At 43.3% G+C, this 22360-nt stretch overlaps 1 protein-coding gene across 1 annotated transcript; it reads right to left on the bottom strand.

Moving 5' to 3' along the window:
* Positions 1-10795: 10795 nt before the first annotated feature.
* LOC311236194 (small ribosomal subunit protein uS12) lies at positions 10796-19282 on the bottom strand. Its single transcript, XM_084323834.1, has 4 exons — positions 19230-19282; positions 17996-18155; positions 12588-12708; positions 10796-10985 (listed from the first exon to the last, which is right to left on the bottom strand). Exons 1-4 carry the CDS (start codon positions 19231-19233, stop codon positions 10839-10841), a joined length of 432 nt encoding a protein of 143 aa, XP_084179960.1. The 5' UTR covers positions 19234-19282; the 3' UTR covers positions 10796-10838.
* Positions 19283-22360: the final 3078 nt, after the last annotated feature.

The raw sequence follows: 22360 nt of genomic DNA, 5'->3' as shown, positions 1-22360 counted from the left end.
CCTGCAGATTACACACATCAAGGCGCTCGAGGCAAACGTCGATGCTAAATTCGATCGCATCGAGGCTAAATTCGATCGCATCGATGAGAAATTAGAAGAAGTCAAGAAAGCGATCGATGCACAGTCAAAGCGAATCACGACAGTGGAGATTTCGGTGACAGAAAACACAAAAGCAGTCAAGGCGAACGAAGGTAGCATGACAGAGATGGGAGAAGAGATGGAAAAAGTGAAAGATGAATACCGGAGGGAAATAAAATTGCTTAAAAACGAAGTGATGGAGAGGCAACTAGAAACCCATCGTTACCACAGGCGGAATAACATCCGCATTGTGGGGCTTGATGAAGCAGTGAACTGCGATGACATCAACTTTCCAAAAGAGTTATCAACGATTTTGGAAAACTCCGATCCAAACAAAGTGCCAGAAGTGGAACAAGTTTACAGAATTGGTTCCCAGGGGCAAAATATCAACGGGCCGAGAGTCATCATTGTCACTCTGCGGAAAACTACAACAAGGGATGACATCATCAAATATGCTCGCAACCAACGTGGGAAGCTGAAGTATGGTGATAAACCAATATTTATCTACGAAGATTTGAGCAGAGAGGCCATCATCCGACGTCAACCATACAAAGATGTGATGCAAAAGCTGTACATAGCCGGCTACAAGCCAAGGCTAGCATATCCGGCGCTGTTATCATTCTTGGGCAATAACGGCCGCAGGTCAGGTCCATTTACACCCTTTGAAGCTGAGGATTTCCTGAATCAAAATGCAGCAAATAACCCAAAGCATGACGAAAATGCCGGAATCAGTTAAGCCTCTCTCTAAATATATACCAGTGTTGGAATGACTTTATTGTGTTCATCAATGAGGTCATTCCACCAGTGTTGGAATGACATTGTTGTGTTCATCAAAGTAGCAAACGATATGCAAGTCGTCTATAACAAAGTGTACTGTGTATAATACGATTCATAATACATTATAATTTCAGTCTCTGGTCTCTGAGGGGACAAATAAATATCAATGCAAAAAGATCTATCTGGAATATTCTGGGTTTATCGCTCAAATGCCCTGGGTCTCTTAGATCATTCTGGAATGTAAAATAGTCTAGGCACTAGTATATTCTACAACCTTCTAGAATATAAGGCACCATGACAACGAAGCATACAACTCTAACAATAACATTCGGTGTGCATACACATAGCAGATAATAAATTAAATGAAGTGCAATCAGCCCTTAATAATACTTTAAAATTATCCACACATAAACGTATGAGCACAGCAAGGTTATTCTAACAATTTAAGTAATCACTCCATTAAAGGCACATTGAAGCGCTAAAAGGCGCTGCTTTTCTATCTTATCTAATCAGTTAAATCGGTTCTAGTGGCTTCTCCACGTTGATAATTATTTATCTCTTATTCCTTATCTATATCTTTCCATTGATTTTTATTTTATTTAATTTTTTCTTCTCATTACTCTATATTTTTTAAATATAATTTAACTTACATTGTTCTTTTCCAATGTTCTTCACATTAAGGTGTCAATATTACTCTATATTTTTTAAATATATTTTAACTTACATTATTCTTTTCCAATGTTCTTCACATTAAGGTGTCAATATTGATCTACAATCTTTTCCTTTTTTTTTTCCCCCACACGTTGGTGGAGGGTTCAAAGGAATATGTCGATAAAGGTTTATTCTCTTTTTATTTTATTTTTTATTTTTATCTTTAGGTTATTTATCACAATACTTCATTACAGTAAGGGAAGGTGCAAGACCAAAAGCGACATTCTATTGCAATAGAATGGAAATGTTAGATCCTATGGCAATGAGCATAGGAAAATTAGGATTACAATGCTCAGGTTGGGCAATCCGGTGGACCATGGGAGAAAGTCAATCGCGGAGGATGTGTTCTTGGAACACAGGCATGTTCGACTTTCTGGGAGAGGGGAAAATAGGGGATTTTTATTTGTATATATATATGTTTTTAAGCTCAGCTCTCAACGGGACCTCATTAATTGGATGTGCATCTATTGTAGCTTCATACTCCAGAAACATTACCAAAAACTACACGAAAACATGCATAGACTATGGCTAGTTTGAATATAATGGTATGGAACACCGGTGGGATAAACAAACAACACAAGCGCAAAAGCGTGCTTACACTGATGAAAAAAGAACATGTGGACGTGGCTCTATTAAGCGAAACGCACATTTTAGAGGGAGACATAAATACGTTAGCGGATAACATATACCATAATATTAGTCACTCTTCTTTTGCTACGAGAACTAGAGGGGTAGCCATAGTCGTCAGACGCAAATTAAATATCGAATTGAAAGGGGTATGGTCGGATGCTGAGGGGCGCATAACTATAGCTAGGATTATACACAATAACAGGAAAATTGCATTGGCAGCGGTATATGCCCCGAATTTGTACGAAGTGGGTTTCTTCACTTCACTAACAGGAGAAATGTTAAACCATCCCGAGTACTCATATATAATAGGTGCGGATTTTAATGCCATTTGGAACCCAAGGATGGACAAAACTTACCTTTCCTTCTCCAGCGAACAAAAGAATTCATCTAAAGCATTAAAAGATTGGTCGAAATCAACAGGAGTAACTGATTTATGGCGTTCACTTAACCCCATGACCCGCAAGTACTCCTGTCGTTCGGCGAGACACAACACACTATCCAGAATTGATTACGTCTTTGCATCCCCGAGAATATTTGATAAATACGAAGTGGAAATGACACCCAATGCGCTATCAGATCACTGCTACTTAATCCTGAAAGCAACATTTGGTACACTATCTACCCGGGCCCCAAGATGGCGTTTTAATTCGATGCTGCTTAACAACAAGGAATTCATTACACAAATTAAAGAAGCTCTCACAGTATTCCTACAAGATAATGCTAACTCGGTGCAAGATCCCAGAATATTATGGATGTCGGTAAAGAATATGATCAAGGATTTCTCGGATAGATTTACCTCCATATTGCGCAAAAATCAAAACACAAAACTGTCTGAAATGGAAACGCTTTACTCAACGCTTTTTAATTCTTTAAAATACAACAACTCTACTAGACTAGATAACCAAGTTAACATTCTAAAGACAGAGATCAAAGCAATGTACAGACAAAAATCGGAATTGCAAATACGCAGCACTAGACAACAGCAGTACTTCCAAGGTTCTAAACCTAGTCACCTATTAGCCATGCGACTAAGAATTAATGCAAAATTTGCAGATATAACTGCCATTAGGAAACAACAAGCTCTAGTAACAGAACCCAAAATAATAAACGATACATTCAAAGAATTCTACTCCGATTTATATAACTCAGAAACGACCTTTGATCAAGACAAATTAGACACATATCTTAATCAAATTACTCTCCCTAAACTTACGGATGAAGACGCTAAACAGTTAGAAGTACCGATCACATTAGAAGAACTCAAGAAGGCCATATCCGGAATGAAAAACGGCAAAGCTCCGGGAATTGACGGTATCCCATCAGAAATGTACATTTCTTGCTGGGACATATTTGGACCCTTATTACTAAATATGATCTTATACTCAGTCAAAGAGGGAAGCTTCATTGAACATCAAAATACCGCACTCATTTCAGTTCTTCACAAAAAAGACAAAGACCCCACTGAATGCGGTAGTTACCGTCCTTTAAGCCTCCTCGGAACCGATGTCAAACTGTACTCTAAGATATTAGCCATCAGATTGCAAAAGCATATGACGTCTTTAGTTCATACGGACCAAACAGGCTTCATAAAAGGTCGCCTGATCAATGATAACATAAGGCGAATACTGCACGTACTAGATACAGACAAAGAGGACATCACACCTAAGGCGATACTATCCCTGGATGCTATGAAAGCATTTGACAGGTTGGAATGGTCGTTTCTATGGGCAGTATTGGAAAGGATGGGGTTAGGAAAAGGTTTCATTGATATGATTAAAGTACTATACAAGGACCCATCGGCCAGGATTACAACAGGCACATTCATCTCCGATATCTTTCCGGTATCGCGCTCAGCCAGACAAGGTTGCCCTCTTAGTCCCGGACTATTCGATCTATCATTAGAACCTTTAGCACAATTTATAAGACAATCCCAACACATAGAACCAATAGTAATCAAGGGCACACATCATAAAATTAGTTTATATGCGGACGACGTAATATTGTTCATGCAAAACCCCAACAACACATTGCCGCTTATACTCAAGTTGATAGAGAACTTTGGTGATTTATCGGGATTTAAAATAAATTGGCCTAAGTCGGCTTTTCTTCCTCTTAACACCAGTGCAAAAAAAGAGACAACCCTCCCAGGTGCGATACCCATGGTCAAACATTTTAGATGCTTGGGTGTGGAAATATTTCCCACCATAAGACAAACGGTGAAGCACAATTACACAAAAATACAGAACAAAATCAAGGACGACCTGGACAGGTGGGCAAAACTTAAAAACTCAGTACAGGCAAGGGTATCAATAGTTAAGATGGATGTATTACCAAGAATCAATTTCTTCAGCTCAATGCTTCCGTTACCTCCTCCAGAGGGCTACTGGAAAAGATTACAAACCTCCACATACAAATTTATTTGGAATAACAAACCACCTCGCATAAAAAGATCCACCGCACAGAGAAGTAAAGCAGACGGTGGCATGGCAGTCCCAGATTTTTTACAATATTTTAATGCCTTCACATTAAGACCATTGAAGAAGATATGGTTTGACCCCGAGGCTTTGGTATCTTGGAGAAAATTAGAAGAAAACATAGTAGCCCCACAGAGATTGAAAGACATAGCATACACTAAACTTTCAATCAAGCATTGTGAGCGAGAATTTGGCCCAATAATAACCCATGCAATCAGGACATGGCGGGAAACACAAAGGAAATTTCCTAACCCTCAAGTATGGCATAATCACACTCCCATATTCAATAACAATGCTCTCTTAATGGGAAAACGACCTATAAGATTCCCTGTATGGGAAGAAAGAGGCATACACTCATTAGGGGATATTTTTAATAACAAGGGCCTCTGTAGTTATGTCGAAATATGCATAAAGTTTAACCTCACCGAGTCCACATGGCTTTTTTACATACAGTTACGACTTTGTATGAGATCTCACGGTGTTCCATTACACATACCAATTGAACACCACAGATACCACAGATTTTTCTATGAAAGAGATACATTGGGAGGTTTTGTATCAGGTTTTTATTATCAATTACTAACGTCCTCGTACGAAACCCTTCAACTAGACAATGTCTGGAGGAGGGATATACCAGACCTGGAAAATGACTTTGATTGGCAAGGAGCCTGGGCAAATGTCCGACTTACATCAAGGAACCCGGATCATCAACAAATCAATCTGAACTATATTCACAGGACATACTTGACTCCTATAAGGCTGTGCAAAATGGGGCTTATACAAGACTCCAAATGCTCCCAATGTACAAATGGGGACGAAGGAACATTTATGCACATGTATTGGGACTGCCCACCAGTTAAGGCATTCTGGAAAGATGTGTCCCAACAATTATCAATACTCGTATTTTGGAATATACCTGTACACCCCGCGGTATTGCTATTGAATGATGTTTTTGAGTTTGCAGTGAACCCACAACTAAAAAGATTGGTTTTATCGGGTATCACAGTAGCTAAAAAACTGATTGCATCACGTTGGTTTCAACCGGAAAAAATGTGCCGGAAAGTGTGGTTTCTTACATATCTCGATGTGATATATCAAGAAATATCTACAGCAAGAATTCTGGGGCTCAATGAATCCAAAATGTTAATGTGGTTAGAAGTGGTGGAGAGAATAAAAGCTAGCCTATAATGGTGATGTCTGGTTAGGAGTGAGGGATAATGGAGGTACTATCCAAGAGGGGGTCCGGGAGGGGGGGGTTTGAGCTGGAGCATATGTGTGTAGGGTTTTAGAAAATAGGTATTAGGGGTATATTATATACTAACATTTATATAATTGTAACTTCGCTGGATATACACGGTATACGGTTAAAATGTTATTATTGACTATTTTTGTTTTATCCTGTTTCTGTACTTGCATATATTTTAACCACCTTTACTGAAAGTTTCATTATACATTGTGTGTTGAGTACTGACTTTTAATAAGTTTTGTTTTGCAATAATAAAAAAAATTAAAAAAAAAATACAGTACGGCTCAATACACACAATTGTTAACCCTTTCACTGCCACACGACAGAAGGTTAACCGGTCGCCGTCGGTTGTGTGGCAGTGAAAGGGTTAACCTTCTGTCGTGTGGCAGTGAAAGGGTTAACCGGCTGTTGTGTGGCAGTGAACGGGTTAACCTTCTGCGTATTGTTGTCACAGTGAAAGGGTTAACCGCTTTGGTAGTGCGGCGGTGAAAGGGTTAAGGGGATGCAGACCAGAGAAAGACTTTCGTCGTTTACATCAGGGTCCCCGATTTTCAATTCATAACATTTATGACATACAAGACATACAAATATACAGTACTGTTTATTTACAGACAAAGTTTTTAAAAGAGAATATACATTTGAGGGGGAGGAAACTACCGGGGCCAGTTTAGAATTGCAGCCTCCCGTAGGTGCTCTTTGAGAGTGGTTTTGAAGGAGGGTAGGGATTCACATCTTTTTACGGCTGTGGGCATTCCACATCGATGTGTCATAATTGTGAAACGTGTTTAGTCCCTTGTTTGTGCCGAATCTGGGTTGAACATGATTTGTGGAACTCCCTCTGGTGTTGTGGTAGTTGAATTCACTGACATTTGGGAAGTATTTCGACATGTACATGGGTACCTTAGTGGTGTAGTGTATCTCTGCGATGAGGGCGCCTGCCCATTTAGGGCTTTAAAGACAAACAGGACGATACTGCAGCAGCAGCCAGTAGCGAGAGGCTAGAACAAGACTAATGGTCCCTCTTCTGTGTACCTGGTTGTGGCGGTTTGTACTAATTGCAGGCGGAACAGGGATGACTTGTAACGTTTGGGCTTCCTATCCTCTCACAGGAGTGGAAGCCCTACTGCCATCCTGGAGTACTTCACCCTGTCTCTGCAATTATCTCTGATTGATTGTCACCTGTTGTATGATGTCACTAATTACTTGTGTTGTATGCTGGGTATTTTGCCCTTTATAGTAACCCTCTGTTCTCCTGTCTGTTGTCGGTTCTTCAACAGTGTTACTGGGGGCAGTCGTCCACGGGCAGAAGTGGAACATGTTTTGTTTTGTTAGTTAATCTCACCTTTGAGAAATCGTCTCTTTCCTATTTTCTCTCAGTTGTAGCCTGGCTATATTTATGCTTTCCTTGTATCATCTACTATCGCTCTAGTGTTTCTAATAATAAAAATAACACGATATTTGAGAAGAGCAACACCATCTCCGCCTCCTTCTTCCATTCTACAATTGGACTCTCAACATTCTTACCTTGATTCCTAACATGACTGACTAATCCCATGCAGTGTACAGGGAGTTGCAGTAGTCTAGGTGAGAGGAGAGGGAGGCATGGATGAGTTTCTAAAGATCTTTGGATGAGAGGAAGGCTTGCTTTTGGCAATATAGTATATGGAGCTGGGAAGCATTGACCTGCTTGTCCAACTTGAAGGTGGAGTCAAACATCACACCAAGGTTTTTAACATGAGGTTTGACAAGGCTGCACAGGTTGCCTACTATAGGCTGGAGAAAGGGGTCCAAATAGGACCATTTCTGACTTGCTCTCATTCAATTGCAAGACATTAATGTACACTGTCCCCCTTGAACAAATAAAGTCAACCTAAAGCAAGCCGTTTTAAACACTTGATTTAGAAAAAGCTACTATAGGTCTTGTTTCATCAGACCACAATAACTGGATTTGTGTTCTGCGTTGCATCAGAGGTGCAGATCACCTCAAGTCACCAGAAACATATAAAATATATAACAATTATAAATAGAAACATATAACTGCGCTTGATTTTAAATATCTCAAGTCGGAGCAGCATGCAGACTCGACATTCCTCAGTATACTTACATTGATGTTTTCAAGTGCAAATTGCACCGTATAGCCGAGTGATCCTTCCAGGTAACTTCTCCGTCACAAGTTATGAGGCTCAGGTGGAGTTTCCCTCTTTTCCCATTACATCATGTTTGTTTACTATTTAGTTCTGTGGTGTGTTTACCTATTAGTGCGCGCTCAGCTGAGTTCCTCTGGGTTGTGTTGCGTCTGTGAGCTCCTGACAACAACTCCAAATGCTTCACTATATGCTTAGCGATACCATGGCTATAGAAAATAAAGCTATTTTAGACTCTTCTGATGGCTGGCCATATCCAGCTGGTAAGATCTTCTAGGTCTGGCTAATTCAAGGTGTAACATTCTGTACATGTCTGTAAGTAACATTAGGCTCTGGTGAAATGGATGTGGGTCTGTTCGGCTCTATTTATATACTACCTCTTTCTAAATATATCCAGCCGGCCGGGTTACTGTATACAGGAACACAGACCTGCCTCTATAACCTACTGTAACTAACTTTATGTTAGCAAGACTTTCTCTCAGTGATGTATTATAACTGTTGATGTGATCCGCCAGCCAGTGTGTCTGACAAGGCGGTCTTTGATAATCAAACACCTCATTGTGATATCATGGACAGATATGCTAATTAGCCATGTGCTTTATTTCACTTTAAGAGGCGGTATTGTTTATGTAGCATGCTGCTGCTAATGTTGGTTCGGTGAAACATTTCGTGATTATGTCAAACTAAATAAATGTATAGTTCCTCTCCAAACACCAGAGTGCTGTGCTAGCTCATGATGGAAGACTGAATTGAAAATGGGGGACCCTGATGTAAACAAGACGAAAGTCTTTCTCTGGTCTGCATCCCCTTAACAATTGTGTGTATTGAGCTGTACTGTACTGTACCCATTCGGCAATCTGTTAATAAAGTTTTCAATAAATCAAACTATAATATATTTGTTCAACGGAATAGTTTTCCTTTCATATATCAAACCACAGCAGTGAATGTTCACAAATTGATACCAAGTGCATCACAGCAGGTGCCTGTTAAGGTGGAGAATGTAAAAATGTAGTGACAAGTGTGTCATTAACATGGTGGAAACTGTACATTGTGACGTGCATCAATAATCTGTTATTGATGCCTGTTGGGATGTTAGATCCTAATGTGAAAAACTGATTTTGTCTGCTCATTTTACCCTTGCTATTATTTTAACTTTTATTTCTACGCCCCACTATCCGCTGGATGCATACTATGACCTTTATCATGTTTTGTAACCGATTACAGAAATTCAAGAAGCCTATTGGAACGTGAGGTTCCGATATGATTTTGATTGATATATCTGCATTATTTTATCCTACTTTATGCTTTGCTCTTACCGCTTGTCTTACAGATTTGATGTCTTATTTATTACTGATGTAAAGCACTTTGAACTGCAATCCCCTGTATGAAAGGTGCTGTACAAAGTTATTATTATTAATAACATTGATACTGTAGTGTAATGTAGTGACAGTGGATCTCGTGCATCATTGTGAAGGAGTAATGATTTCAGTCATCTTTTACTACTGAAGCTGCTACACAGAGCACCCAGAGGAATATTCTGAGTACATGTTTGTTCCGTTTCAGGCGGCTACGTGGCGTAGTGGGCAAGGCGCTTGCCACGAATTACGGAGACTCTGGGCTTGCCTGTTCGAGCCCAGCGCTCCACATTGCTTTCAGTTTAGCTGGTCGTTCATACTAATAACACATTGGCCGTATTAGGGGGTGGGAAACTGATGGGTGGGGATCGGGCGTTGTGAACAGCGACTCCTACAGGTCGGTTGGTGCGCCTGCGCAGTAGAATCAGGAAGTGTCGGGGGCAGCGTGAGCCTCCCACGCGTTACTCCTCGCCACTGAGAGATCGAGCTGCGCAGGTGAAAAGATGCGACTGCTGTTACCTCAAGTACCGGAGGGGACTTGTGCTATGTATGACTTAGTCCACATTGCAGCCGGCTTGTGGGAGGCAAGAAACAGCGTTCGTGACAGGGGAGGGTTGAATTGGATGATACGAAATTGGGATGGGAGAAAATATAGAAAAAAAGTGGGAGAAAAAGTGGATCAAAAAAAAATATTTGTTCCCGTTTCAGAACCGATAACTGTCCAATAAAGCTCATTTGGATATTGAAAGAAAAAACACAAAATCAGTCTCAATTCATTGTCAATGTATCACTGGTTTGATTCTAAAACCGGCTGGTCCTGAAAAAAACAAAAACATGGCAAAAGTATCTTGTTTGCATAATCATTGGAAGCCAAAATTAATTGAAGATACATTTTGATTAATGGCCCGTCCCTAATTCTGAGTCGATGGGCTCAGATGTTTAAGATGCCTTTGGGAACCTGGGCCCAGGTTACTGTCGACTTCAGTGCACATCACCCACAGTGGAGTAGTTAGTGGTTAACACTGTCGCCTCACAGCTAGAAGGTTCAGGGTTCGATTCCCGCTTGGGGACCAGGTTGCAGCGTTGCCAGGTACCCAGGTGGGGGATCTCCCGGGCCTTTCTGTGTGGAGTTTGCATGCCCCCCCCCCCTGTGCTCATAAGGGTTTCCCCTCCCAGTAAGATAAACCCAATGGAAAAACATGCACAACAGATCCCTAACGCTGTCGCGTCCCTGACGAAGACGGACAGGAGCACTTGGATTGGTTGCGGGGGACGGGACTCAGTGCATGTGTATGTGTTCCTGTGGGTCGCCCCTCCCGCCCAGATCAACATTTACAAGCAACACACTAAAACTAAGCAAATAACACAAAACCACCAAAGTTGGATCTGAAAAAAACTCCTTTATTTGTGTCTCCTGGGGCGTTTAGGACCTGGGGCGCTCCTTCTTGCCCTTGTAGAGAGCCAGCAGGGACACGTTGGCCACCTTCACCACCTTGAAGCGCACACCGGGGATATCACCCACGGCATGACCCTTACGACCGAACCCTGCCACCAGGACCTCGTCGTTCTCCTGGGGGGGGGGGGGGGGGGGGGGGAGGAGAAAGAGGACATTTTGAGCAAATGTACACATCTTCATATTAACTTCACCCTGCATATTAACCCTTTCATGGCCACACTACAGAAGGTTAACCCTTTACTATCACATTTACCGTCGGTAGTGATAGTAAAGGGTTAACCTTCTGTAGTGTGGCAGTGAACGGGTTAACCTGCTGTTGTGTCGCAGTGAAAGGGTTAACCTTCTGTGTATTGTCGCAGTGAAAGGGTCAAATGCTTAACCAAACTATCTTTCCCCGACTAGAGTTTTTTTAATTTTATTATTAGATATAAAAATATATATATTAGGGGTGGGCGATATATGACGATATTAAATAATTATCGGGTACAGTTAATTAACTATACACTTTTTAAACGTATCGTGGACATCGTGATGTTGTGCACAAACCCCTTACGCCAGTTTCTAAGCCGCCGCAGCCGAGATGAGACTTACTTTGTCGTCTCTTCCTCTCACAAGACACTCTCCCAATCTACGTCACGTACACACGCACCCAGAGAGGCGGTGCCACAGGTTTGTTATTGTTTGGAGGATACGAGAGCGTGAGAGAAGTGAAGAGAGTTTATAGAGTTTAAACATTAGCTATACGGCACTAGTTTCATAGCTAGCTTCGAAATCCTCTATTGTCCGTATGTCACGTTGAAGACGACGTCACGGCGCCCGCGCTATGACGACCAGCTACACTGGGGGGGGGGGGGGGGGGGGGGGAGACTACCGAGTCGAGTAGGTAGTACCATGCAGACCGTGGAAAAGCAGCATAAGAGAATACTTCATAATGTTTCATGCCATTAAAAAGTAATCATCATTAATACACATGATGCACACACACCTTTACAGTGTTTTGTTTACCAGTAGGATGTTATAACATTGCTGATAATAAAAATTATTATTATTTTCTCACAGTAGTGCGTTGTGTGTATTTTTGGCTAAAGTGAATAGAAAACACAGTACTGTGCAGAAGTATTAGGCACCCAAGAGTTTTTATATAAATTGTCTTAGATGTTAATAGATTTGTTTCTGTATTAGTGTGTCAGTAGACTACTTAGATTTTTAGAAACTTTTAATTAAATTTTAAAGCATCTTCATGGTTTAATGCAGACATATGTTGCAGGGACTAATATATAATCATCATGTTGACGTGACTATCCATCAAAGGGCTAAATCAAGCATTTTTAAGTGCTTTAGAGGAAATGTCCAAATATCACGATATCAAAAAAGTATTGCGATATCATTTAGAGGCCGTATCAGCCAGCCCCAATATATATACTTTTCTCTCTTTTCTATGAGTAACTAGTATGAATACTTTTTCTCTCTCCCTTTCCTCTTCTCCGAGTGTGCTCTTGATCTCAGGGGTGGTAGGGAGGGATGAGGGATGGTAGTCATTAACCCTCTAAAGCCTACATAACCCTAACACCGAATGATGCGACAATAAAATTAATCTGACAGATTAGTTGATTGAATGGATCAATGAATTAGTCTATCAAATCAGAAGGAAGGATCCTGACAGATCTCTTGCCCTGGAAGCTCTGCTGTGTGTGTGAGGATTGGAAGGATTGTTACCTCGATGTAGTTGAGGCAACCGTCGTTGGGGACGAAGGCGGTGATCTTCTTGCCGTTCTTGATGAGCTGAACTCTCACACACTTCCTGATGGCAGAGTTAGGCTGCTTAGCCTCAACACCACTATGGAGAGAGAGAGAGAGAGAGAGAGAGAGAGAGATTCATTACACACTGAACATTCTCGTTTTTCCCGTCATTTTAATTATTATTCTTAACCGGAAGTCATTCTGCTGCTTGACACAGAAGAGTGTCCACTGGTTATTAACTGCAGGGGGCAGGTGGAGTGCAGAGAGCAGACAAGAAGATGGATACCAGTTTCCTCTCTGTGCGTTCAGTAGAAAGCTATCCAGCTGCAAGCTAGCCTAGCACTAATTAATGAAAGCCGATACGGACCACTAATAATAAAAAAAAAAAATGTTCATAGCTTCCATTCATTTGTTGGGACAACTTTCTACTGAACGCACAGAGAGGAAATTGGTATCTATCCTCTCCCAGTGTTGGCACGTTCCTTTCAATAAAGGCACGTGTTCAGTGAACGACGGCGTTGCAGCAGTTTGGGAACGGCCTGCCAACGTTTAACAGCGTTGTACTCTTCAGTACAATCTCCAGGACTCGTGACTCGACTTCGACTTGAGCATCGACTGCATTCGGACTCGGAAGGTGCAGACGAGGATTCAGACTTGTTGAGGTATTGATAGCAGGGTTTCCCATTAATTACCTAGACAGTCTTAATTAGTCCCGCCACAGTTTTATAATGATTTTTTTTTTTTTTTTTTATTTAACTATTTTTTTTAAATATAAAGTTTGCCAATACGGATGTATCAGTAGTATTGGCAGTGGTAGTAGTCGTAATAGTAATCCACTATATTTTTTTATTTTCTAAAAAATAAACCAGTTCAACACAGGTAAGGTTTAACACTTTTGCTTCATTTCTTTGATGGCTCAAATGTCTGCTCTAGTCCAGTGGTTCCCAATCCTCTCCTCGAGACACCCCAGCCGTTCCATGTATTTGTTAAATTCCACCACCAGCACACCTGATTCAACTAATAAAGGGCTAGTTAAGTTGAATCAGGTGTGCTGGTGGTGGAATTTAACAAATACATTGAACGGCTGGGGTGCTCCGAGGAAAGGATTGGGAAGCTCTAGTCGATTTTGAGCACAAAGTTCATCATAGATCTAGCCTCTTTATTTTGCTCTCAAAGTGCACCAGATTGATGCATTTAAGTTTAAAATGTACAACAAAAAAAAAGTTCTGGGGGGGCATGCCCCCGGACCCCCCTAGAGGGTCGGAAGTTCACCCCCCATAGTCTCTGAAAATCCGGTGGGAAACACTGGATAGGTATTTTTTTATTTTTGTAATAGGCCCTAATCATTTGGCATAAGATATTAATATTAATACCGTAACATTATTTAATTTCATGCAAGGGCAGAAGGCATCGCGTGTTCCACCTACATGCGGATTCGTGTCGATATACCCTCATGTTCAGTACTTAAAATACCTAAAGAGACCTTGATGACTTGGACACTGGGGCAGGGTTTCCGTTGTCCGGTAATTACCGGTTTTTGACCGGCAAAATCTGTTGAAGTCCGACATATTTAAATCTCTCCGGTCATAATGTACGATGGAAATAATTCCCTCTAAGCCCAATTTGAATTGTATTAAAATAGTTACATTTGTTTCATTGTTGCTTCACCAAGCAGGTCTAATAATGACAACGATGTGTGTTCTATTATGATATGTGTGTAGTGTTCTGATAATGACTATTGGTGAAGCGATGTCGAGATTCATTTGGGTTAGGCAGTGGGAGCTAGATTTGCGAGAAGCATGCAACTGCAGAGCCGCAGAGCTGACAGTTGTGCCCGCACGGGTGGGGGGCGCTGCTGAGCGGGCCTGTGACCGGACCTGAGAGGGCCGCTGGCTCTGCGGCTGCATACTATTGGTTCTTTGTTGGGACGGAGGCGGAGATATAATAATCATCACGCAACGTTTATATTTCACGATAATGACAAATTTCTCAGTTCTTCGCTTGATATAATTAATACAAATGTCCAATATAACGGATTTCGTTAGCTCATAACAGACTGCTGTTTAATCATGTCGGGCAGACTGCGCACAGACACCTATTTGATTTCAAGTCCGCAGCAGCACGGAGTCTCGGGACTTATTTTATTTGGAATATAATGACTATACGCAAAAGTAGCCTAGTTTTAAGTTAAAATATTATAAATCTACATGCCTTGAGGATGTCATTCTTTATATAGCCTGCCTATCAATTGTTTTTAAGCTCAATAAACTCTGACCGGAATTTCTGTCATTTGTCCGGGAGATTGAAATCTTGCCGGACACCGAGACCGGCAAAAACAATTTCTAACGGAAACCCTGCACTGGGGACTCGAGCCTCGACTCTGAGATTTAATGACTCGACTACAACACTGGTTACAAACTTGAGCTCACATCACACACCGTTTCCCAGAGACGTGAAACAACAGCCTCCACAGCAGCAAAACATCCTGGTGAACCAACCATCACAGCATCCTGCATCACTTCTCTAACCTCCAGCTCACAGCATCACTTCTCTAACCTCCAGCTCACAGCATCACTTCTCTAACCTCCAGCTCACAGCATCACTTCTCTAACCTCCAGCAGCTCACAGCATCACTTCTCTAACCTCCGGCTCACAGCATCACTTCTCTAACCTCCAGCTCACAGCATCACTTCTCTAACCTCCAGCTCACAGCATCACTTCTCTAACCTCCAGCTCACAGAATCACTTCTCTAACCTCCAGCTCACAGCATCACTTCTCTAACCTGCAGCTCACAGCATCACTTCTCTAACCTCCAGCTCACAGAATCACTTCTCTAACCTCCAGCAGCTCACAGCATCACTTCTCTAACCTGCAGCTCACAGCATCACTTCTCTAACCTCCAGCTCACAGAATCACTTCTCTAACCTCCAGCAGCTCACATCATCACTTCTCTAACCTGCAGCTCACAGCATCACTTCTCTAACCTCCAGCTCACAGCATCACTTCTCTAACCTCCGGCTCACAGCATCACTTCTCTAACCTCACTGCATCACTTCTCTAACCTCCAGCTCACAGCATCACTTCTCTAACCTCCGGCTCACAGCATCACTTCTCTAACCTCACAGCATCACTTCTCTAACCTCCGGCTCACAGCATCACTTCTCTAACCTCCGGCTCACAGCATCACTTCTCTAACCTCCGGCTCACAGCATCACTTCTCTAACCTCCGGCTCACAGCATCACTTCTCTAACCTCCGGCTCACAGCATCACTTCTCTAACCTCCGGCTCACAGCATCACTTCTCTAACCTCACAGCATCACTTCTCTAACCTCCGGCTCACAGCATCACTTCTCTAACCTCCGGCTCACAGCATCACTTCTCTAACCTCCGGCTCACAGCATCACTTCTCTAACCTCCGGCTCACAGCATCACTTCTCTAACCTCCGGCTCACAGCATCACTTCCCCTCCCCTCACCCCCCCCACCCCTCCCCTCCCCCCCATGCTGCTATGATGCCTGAATTTCCCCAAGGGGATCAATAAAGGAATATCTTATAACCTCCGGCTCACAGCATCACTTCTCTAACCTGCGGCTCACAGCATCACTTCTCTAACCTACAGCTCACAGCATCACTTCTCTAACCTCCGGCTCACAGCATCACTTCTCTAACCTCTGGCTCACAGCATCACTTCTCTAACCTCCAGCATCACTTCTCTAACCTCCAGCATCACTTCTCTAACCTCCGGCTCACAGCATCACTTCTCTAACCTCCGGCTCACAGCATCACTTCTCTAACCTCCGGCTCACAGCATCACTTCTCTAACCTCCGGCTCACAGCATCACTTCTCTAACCTCCGGCTCACAGCAACACTTCTCTAACCTCCGGCTCACAGCATCACTTCTCTAACCTCCAGCTCACAGCATCACTTCTCTAACCTCCGGCTCACAGCATCACTTCTCTAACCCCCGGCTCACAGCATCCAACAGGGGCGACAGTGGCTCAGGAGGTAGAGCAGTCGTCTGGCAATCCGGAGGTTCCCGGTTCGATTCCCGCTCCTCCCGGGCAGCGTGTCGATGTGTCCTTGAGCAAAACACTTAACCCCTAATTGCTCCCGATGAGCAGGTTGGCACCTTGCATGGTTTCCTCCGCCGTGAATGTGTGAGTGAATGGGTAAAATGTGAGTAACAAATTGTAAAGCGCTTTGGATAAAAGCGCTATATAAGAAAAGCAGCCATTTACCATTGCAGCACTTCTCTAACATTCAGCTCACAGCCCGCTTAATTTGGACAGATCTGTGCCCTTAGTGTTGTTGATAATGAAGGCTTTCGATAAACAACCCACACATTTGAGCCCAGGTATATCATCATCGAGCGCTCTACTCTCCCACTGGATTCCCCCATTATTGCTTCACATCAATAAGTCCTCAGCATCTCTGCACCAAACAGCGTAGTGCAAACTACATCGTATTGACCCGAAACGGTGAGTTTGATACCGTCTTGAATTTAAATGTGAAATCCCTCTCACAGGACTCGAATGAAATTGATGCATTTTAGGGGTGTAACAATGCATCGATCCTAAGGTCGAATCGAATCGACGTCAAATGAATATTGAATCGTTGCCTGAAGAATCGTAATCGAATCTAATCGTTGTGGTGTCAAATATTTACACCCCTATTATTGACCTATAGTCCATTCCTGCCGAGTGAATCAGTTCCCCCAGCCACATTTGTGTATTCAACGTTTTTGGGGGAATTAACTGATCGAAAATTGATCAAGGTAACATGAAGAGATTTCATGATGCATTGAATCGTTGCCTGAAGAATAGTGGGGTCAAATATTCACACCCCTACTGCATTTATATAACGATTTTATCCAAAAAGCAACTACTTAGGCCTCACATTCACACACAAGACGGCGGAGGCAAAGAAACTAGGTGCTCATCAGGAATTTGATCTATGCATCTACAGCTACGTTTCACACTGGAGGGGATGGGGTTGTTTTGGGGCTTTTGGGTGTAGGGGAGGTTGTAGAGGCCGGGGACTGATCCCAGAGTTGTGCCCTTCCTGATGACTTGTCGTTGTCGTACAGAACTTGTATGTCGCTTTGGATAAAAGCGTTCAGCTAAATGACTAAATGTAAATGGCACTGGGAGGGGTGTAGATGGTGGGATTGTCTAACTTGATATTGTCTAAATTACTATGTAAACTAATGTAAAAAAATACTAAATAGCTTTAAAGTGCTCATGAGGAGCAGTTATGGGTCAGATCGATGTCTTGGTCAAAGAAACGTCCGACACGCTGCCGGGAGGAGCTGGAACCGTCCCGATGACCAGACGACCACCGTCTGTCTCACTGCTCCGGCGTATCTGTCGTGATCTACTCACACTTTCTCCAGGACGATGCCCTTGGCGTGGGAGGCCCCTCCGAAGGGGTTGGCCTTCAGGGCCGTGCCCAGGTTGGCCTTCTTGTACTGTTTATCGTGCCATCTCTGCTCCCTGCGGTGGTTCCGCAGCTTCCTGGCTGTACGCAGACCGCGACACTTCCCTGGAGGAACGGGGAGAAAAACACATGCTATTGAGAACCAGGTCTGTGGCTTGTGATGGGATCAAGTAGAAGATATAAACGTAACGTTAAGTTTAACCACTGAAGCGTCCTACACGGATGGCCATTTTGGATAATCATGCAGAATTAACGCCGGTACACATATTACAAAAACCTTTGTAAAATACTAATTTTCCGTGGGATTGTTATTAACTTTGGACGTGTAACTAGATAAGACTTCAAGGCTATGGAACCGTTACGTTTTTCCAGCTCCTACCTCTCAGCTGTAACTTAAAAACAGGCATCTGGCAACAAACAAAAAAAGTACACAAAACCCTTTACTTCAGTGTGTTCAAACCTCTAACTCCCATAATTTCATAAGCACTCGAGTGATTCTTTGTTGTGGAAGAAAGATCAGAATGTTTCCTTTTCAAAAAGAGACCAGACTCGTATAGATGTGCTACAAGTATAAATAGCATACTATGAAGACCACGTTGTCCTATAATAGCGTTGAACACTTTTCGTCCTGACCGGTAGGCGAATATTATATCTTATAAATGTTAACCATATACGGTTTTAAATGCAGCATCAACGTCAAAGCGGTGTGGCTCGTCAGAATTTGACAGACTACCATAGAAAAGTGTTTCTATCTGATCAGACTTAAAAGGACTGAAGCCTCAACACCACGCCATGTTTTTAAATAACTACTACTACTACTGACAGACCACTGACGGGGCAGCTGGAACGGGAGAACGGTCGGTTACTAACAGAAACCACCGCTACTTGTTTATTTATTGATAGATCTGTAACATTATTGATCACATTATTAGCCGACATTAGCTCCTTCGCTCTCCTCCGGCATCATGGCCGCCGCTCCTCCTCCACGTTGCGGAGCTCCGCCGCCCGCCCGCCCTGTCGCCTGGCTTTAAAAACCCCAACATACCGCACATAAAAACCAACGTTTAGCGACACAAACGACGCCCGGACGCTTTATAAGACGGTAAAGTACAAGACAAGTGTAAAAACGTGTGGTTCGGGGTGTATTTCGAGGCGTTAATCAGGCCGAAGGCTCCGTACCCATGTTGACTGGCGAAAGGCTGGCTGGAAAAGAAGGACCGGCATGCACCGCGGCTCCCTCTAGGCTCAGGACCCCGCGGAGGGCTGTTCAGCGAGATGCCCGCTTCGATTTAGGTTTCTCTCCCCCAAACAAATGATTGTTGCAGCTCTTTGTTAACCCTGTCACTGCCACACGAAAGAAGGTTAACCCTTTACTATCACACAACCGACGGGTAGGGCTAACCGGCTGTTGAGTGGCAGTGAAAGGGTTAACCTTCTGTGTATTGTCGCAGTGAAAGGGTTACCCGGCTGTTGTGTGGCAGTGCAAGGGTTAACTGGCTGTTGTGTGGCAGTGAAAGGGTTAACCTTCTGTGTATTGTTGCAGTGAAAGGGTTAACCTTCTGTGTATTGTCACAGTGAAAGGGTTAACCGGCTGTTGTGTGGCAGTGAAAGGGTTAACCTTCTGTGTATTGTCGCAGTGAAAGGGTGAACCTTCTGTCGTGTGGCAGTGAAAGGGTTAACATTCTGTGTGTTGTTGCAGTGAAAAGGTTAACCTTCTGTGGTGTGGCAGTGAAAGGGTTAACCGGCTGTTGTGTGGCAGTGAAAGGGTTAACCGGCTGTTGTGTGGCAGTGAAAGGGTTAACCTTCTGTGTATTGTCGCAGTGAAAGGGTGAACCTTCTGTTGTGTGGCAGTGAAAGGGTTAACATTCTGTTTGTTGTCGCAGTGAAAAGGTTAACCTTCTGTTGTGTGGCAGTGAAAGGGTTAACCAGCTGTTGTGTGGCAGTGAAAGGGTTTTGGCAGTGAAAGGGTTAACAGTGCCTGTTTCTGATGTAACGTATAACAAAATGCAACACGGTGTACTTAACAATATCCCATGTGCGCCAGCCTGTGTTTTCTCAATGCAGACCCCTCCATGCATTATTAATGTCTGGTCTATCAGGTATGAAAACAATAACCTAACATAACAAAACATAACATTCAGCCACTAGATGTCGCACTAGAGCATCAGCATGTATTTATCCAATCAGGTGCATTCCACGTGGGGAAATGGGAAGTAGGGAGGGGATACATGCATGCAACATGTAAACAACATTAATTTTGGACTCGCAAACATTTTGTAAATGATAAATTCATTAATCAATTATTTTGGTGGAAAAAGCTCTTCTAAAAGCTCTGTGGATGTGTCGCATACAAAGTTTAAATTTTTTTTAACAAATGTTTATTTTTTTCTCTTTTACATGAAAGACAAAAAAGACAGTAACAGTAATAATCAACAATAAATCACAGGACAATAACAGAAATAATAACAATAATGACAGTCCAGTATTAAATCAGAATGAAAGTAGACTAAAAGACATAAAAATAATAAATACAATACCATGGGCTCTTGCTCGCTCTCCCCCCCCCCCCCCCCCCCCCCCCCCCCTTACAGGACCCCCACGTGGGCTATACATCCACTACTTCATTCAACACCAGAAAACTCCAAATTTATATGCGTTCCTTTATCTTATCCACCACAGCTACCCAGACTGCGATGCTGGCTTCATTAACACCCAAAATTTGTGCAGTAGATATCTCTAGATAAATCACATCGAGATAGGTGAGAATCCATACCTTCGGGCACATTTTATCCGGTTGAATCCAGCGTGTCGCATACAAAGTTGATAATTTTTATGTAACTGCAGTTTAAGATTAGATTAGACTTTATCATTATATTTGCATACAAGATTTGGGACTCAAGTAATAAGAGAACATAAATACTATACAAGAAACATAAAATACTATACAATAAACATAAAATACTATACAATAAAACAATGTTCCAATACAATATACAAAATAACAACAATCACAGTGTCCGACGGTAGTGTGGGTGGGTATTGCTGTTGCACAGTAAAGTGGGAGGAGGGGGAAGGGGCGAGTTATTGGTGCATATCGGAGTTCAAGGTGGTGATGGGGCTCTGGGGAAGAAACAGTCTCCGAGCCGGTTTGTTCTGGCTCTGATGCACCTGTAGAGTTAAAGTGTAACCGTACCTGAACCGGGCTGTTCAGAACCTCCGACCCGTTCAGTGAGTGCATGTAGCACCAGTCCCGGCAGGGGGAAAGAACACGTTTTCCAAAGTAAATTATATTTAAATAAAAGGGGAATAAAACCCGTAAACACACAAACAAGCCATAGGGTAAGGGAGAACAAAACAGGAATAGACGATAAAGACAAAACAGGACTAGGTAAAGGGGTAAACACACTAAACAAACACAGTACTCAAGTGTCACAGGACACAAGCAAAATCAACACCAGCAAGACAAAACAAGGCTACTACTAATAACAGGACTGCCACAACAAGACACAATCAACCTTACCTGGTAGAAACACAGTAAGGACACAATAAAGCTACTACGAGTAGCAGTGTGAACCAAAATGCACACACAATCCCACACAACGATGGCATAAAGCTGACACCACCGCAGCACAGATAAGGCAGTGGTAGTGGTGGCAAAAGGCCCAGAGTGGGTGCAGCGTCTCAGGCTTTATCCACCCGCCCCTTAACGAGTGATTGCCCTCAGCTGTAGTCATCATTGGGCGCTCAGCAGACTCTACAGGAAGGTGCGGGGCACTCAGCAGACTCTACAGGAAGGGGCGGGCACTCAGCAGACTCTACAGGAAGGGGCGGGCACTCAGCAGACTCTACAGGAAGGGGCGGGCACTCAGCAGACTCTACAGGAAGGGGCGGGCACTCAGCAGACTCTACAGGAAGGGGCGGGCACTCAGCAGACTCTACAGGAAGGGGCGGGCGCTCAGCAGACTCTACAGGAAGGGGCGGGCGCTCAGCAGACTCTACAGGAAGGGGCGGGCGCTCAGCAGACTCTACAGGAAGGGGCGGGCGCTCAGCAGACTCTACAGGAAGGGGCGGGCACTCAGCAGACTCTACAGGAAGGGGCGGGCACTCAGCAGACTCTACAGGAAGGGGCGGGCACTCAGCAGACTCTACAGGAAGGGGCGGGCGCTCAGCAGACTCTACAGGAAGGGGCGGGCACTCAGCAGACTCTACAGGAAGGGGCGGGCACTCAGCAGACTCTACAGGAAGGGGCGTGCGCTCAGCAGACTCTACAGGAAGGGGCGGGCGCTACCTGAGAAGGGGGAAACGGAAGG

This window comes from Notolepis coatsorum (genome assembly GCF_963971535.1).
Source record: "Notolepis coatsorum genome assembly, chromosome: 10".
NCBI lineage: Eukaryota > Metazoa > Chordata > Actinopteri > Aulopiformes > Paralepididae > Notolepis > Notolepis coatsorum.
Note: the sequence above shows the minus strand (reverse complement) of the source record. Positions and strands in the feature narration are given on the sequence as shown.

Coding starts and splice junctions, on each gene's coding strand:
- LOC311236194 (XM_084323834.1), bottom strand. Junction 12,709..17,995: donor GGCATCGTCCTGGAGAAAGT/GTGAGTAGATCA, acceptor CTCTCTCCATAG/TGGTGTTGAGGCTAAGCAGC. Junction 10,986..12,587: donor GTTGCCTCAACTACATCGAG/GTAACAATCCTT, acceptor CCCCCCCCCCAG/GAGAACGACGAGGTCCTGGT.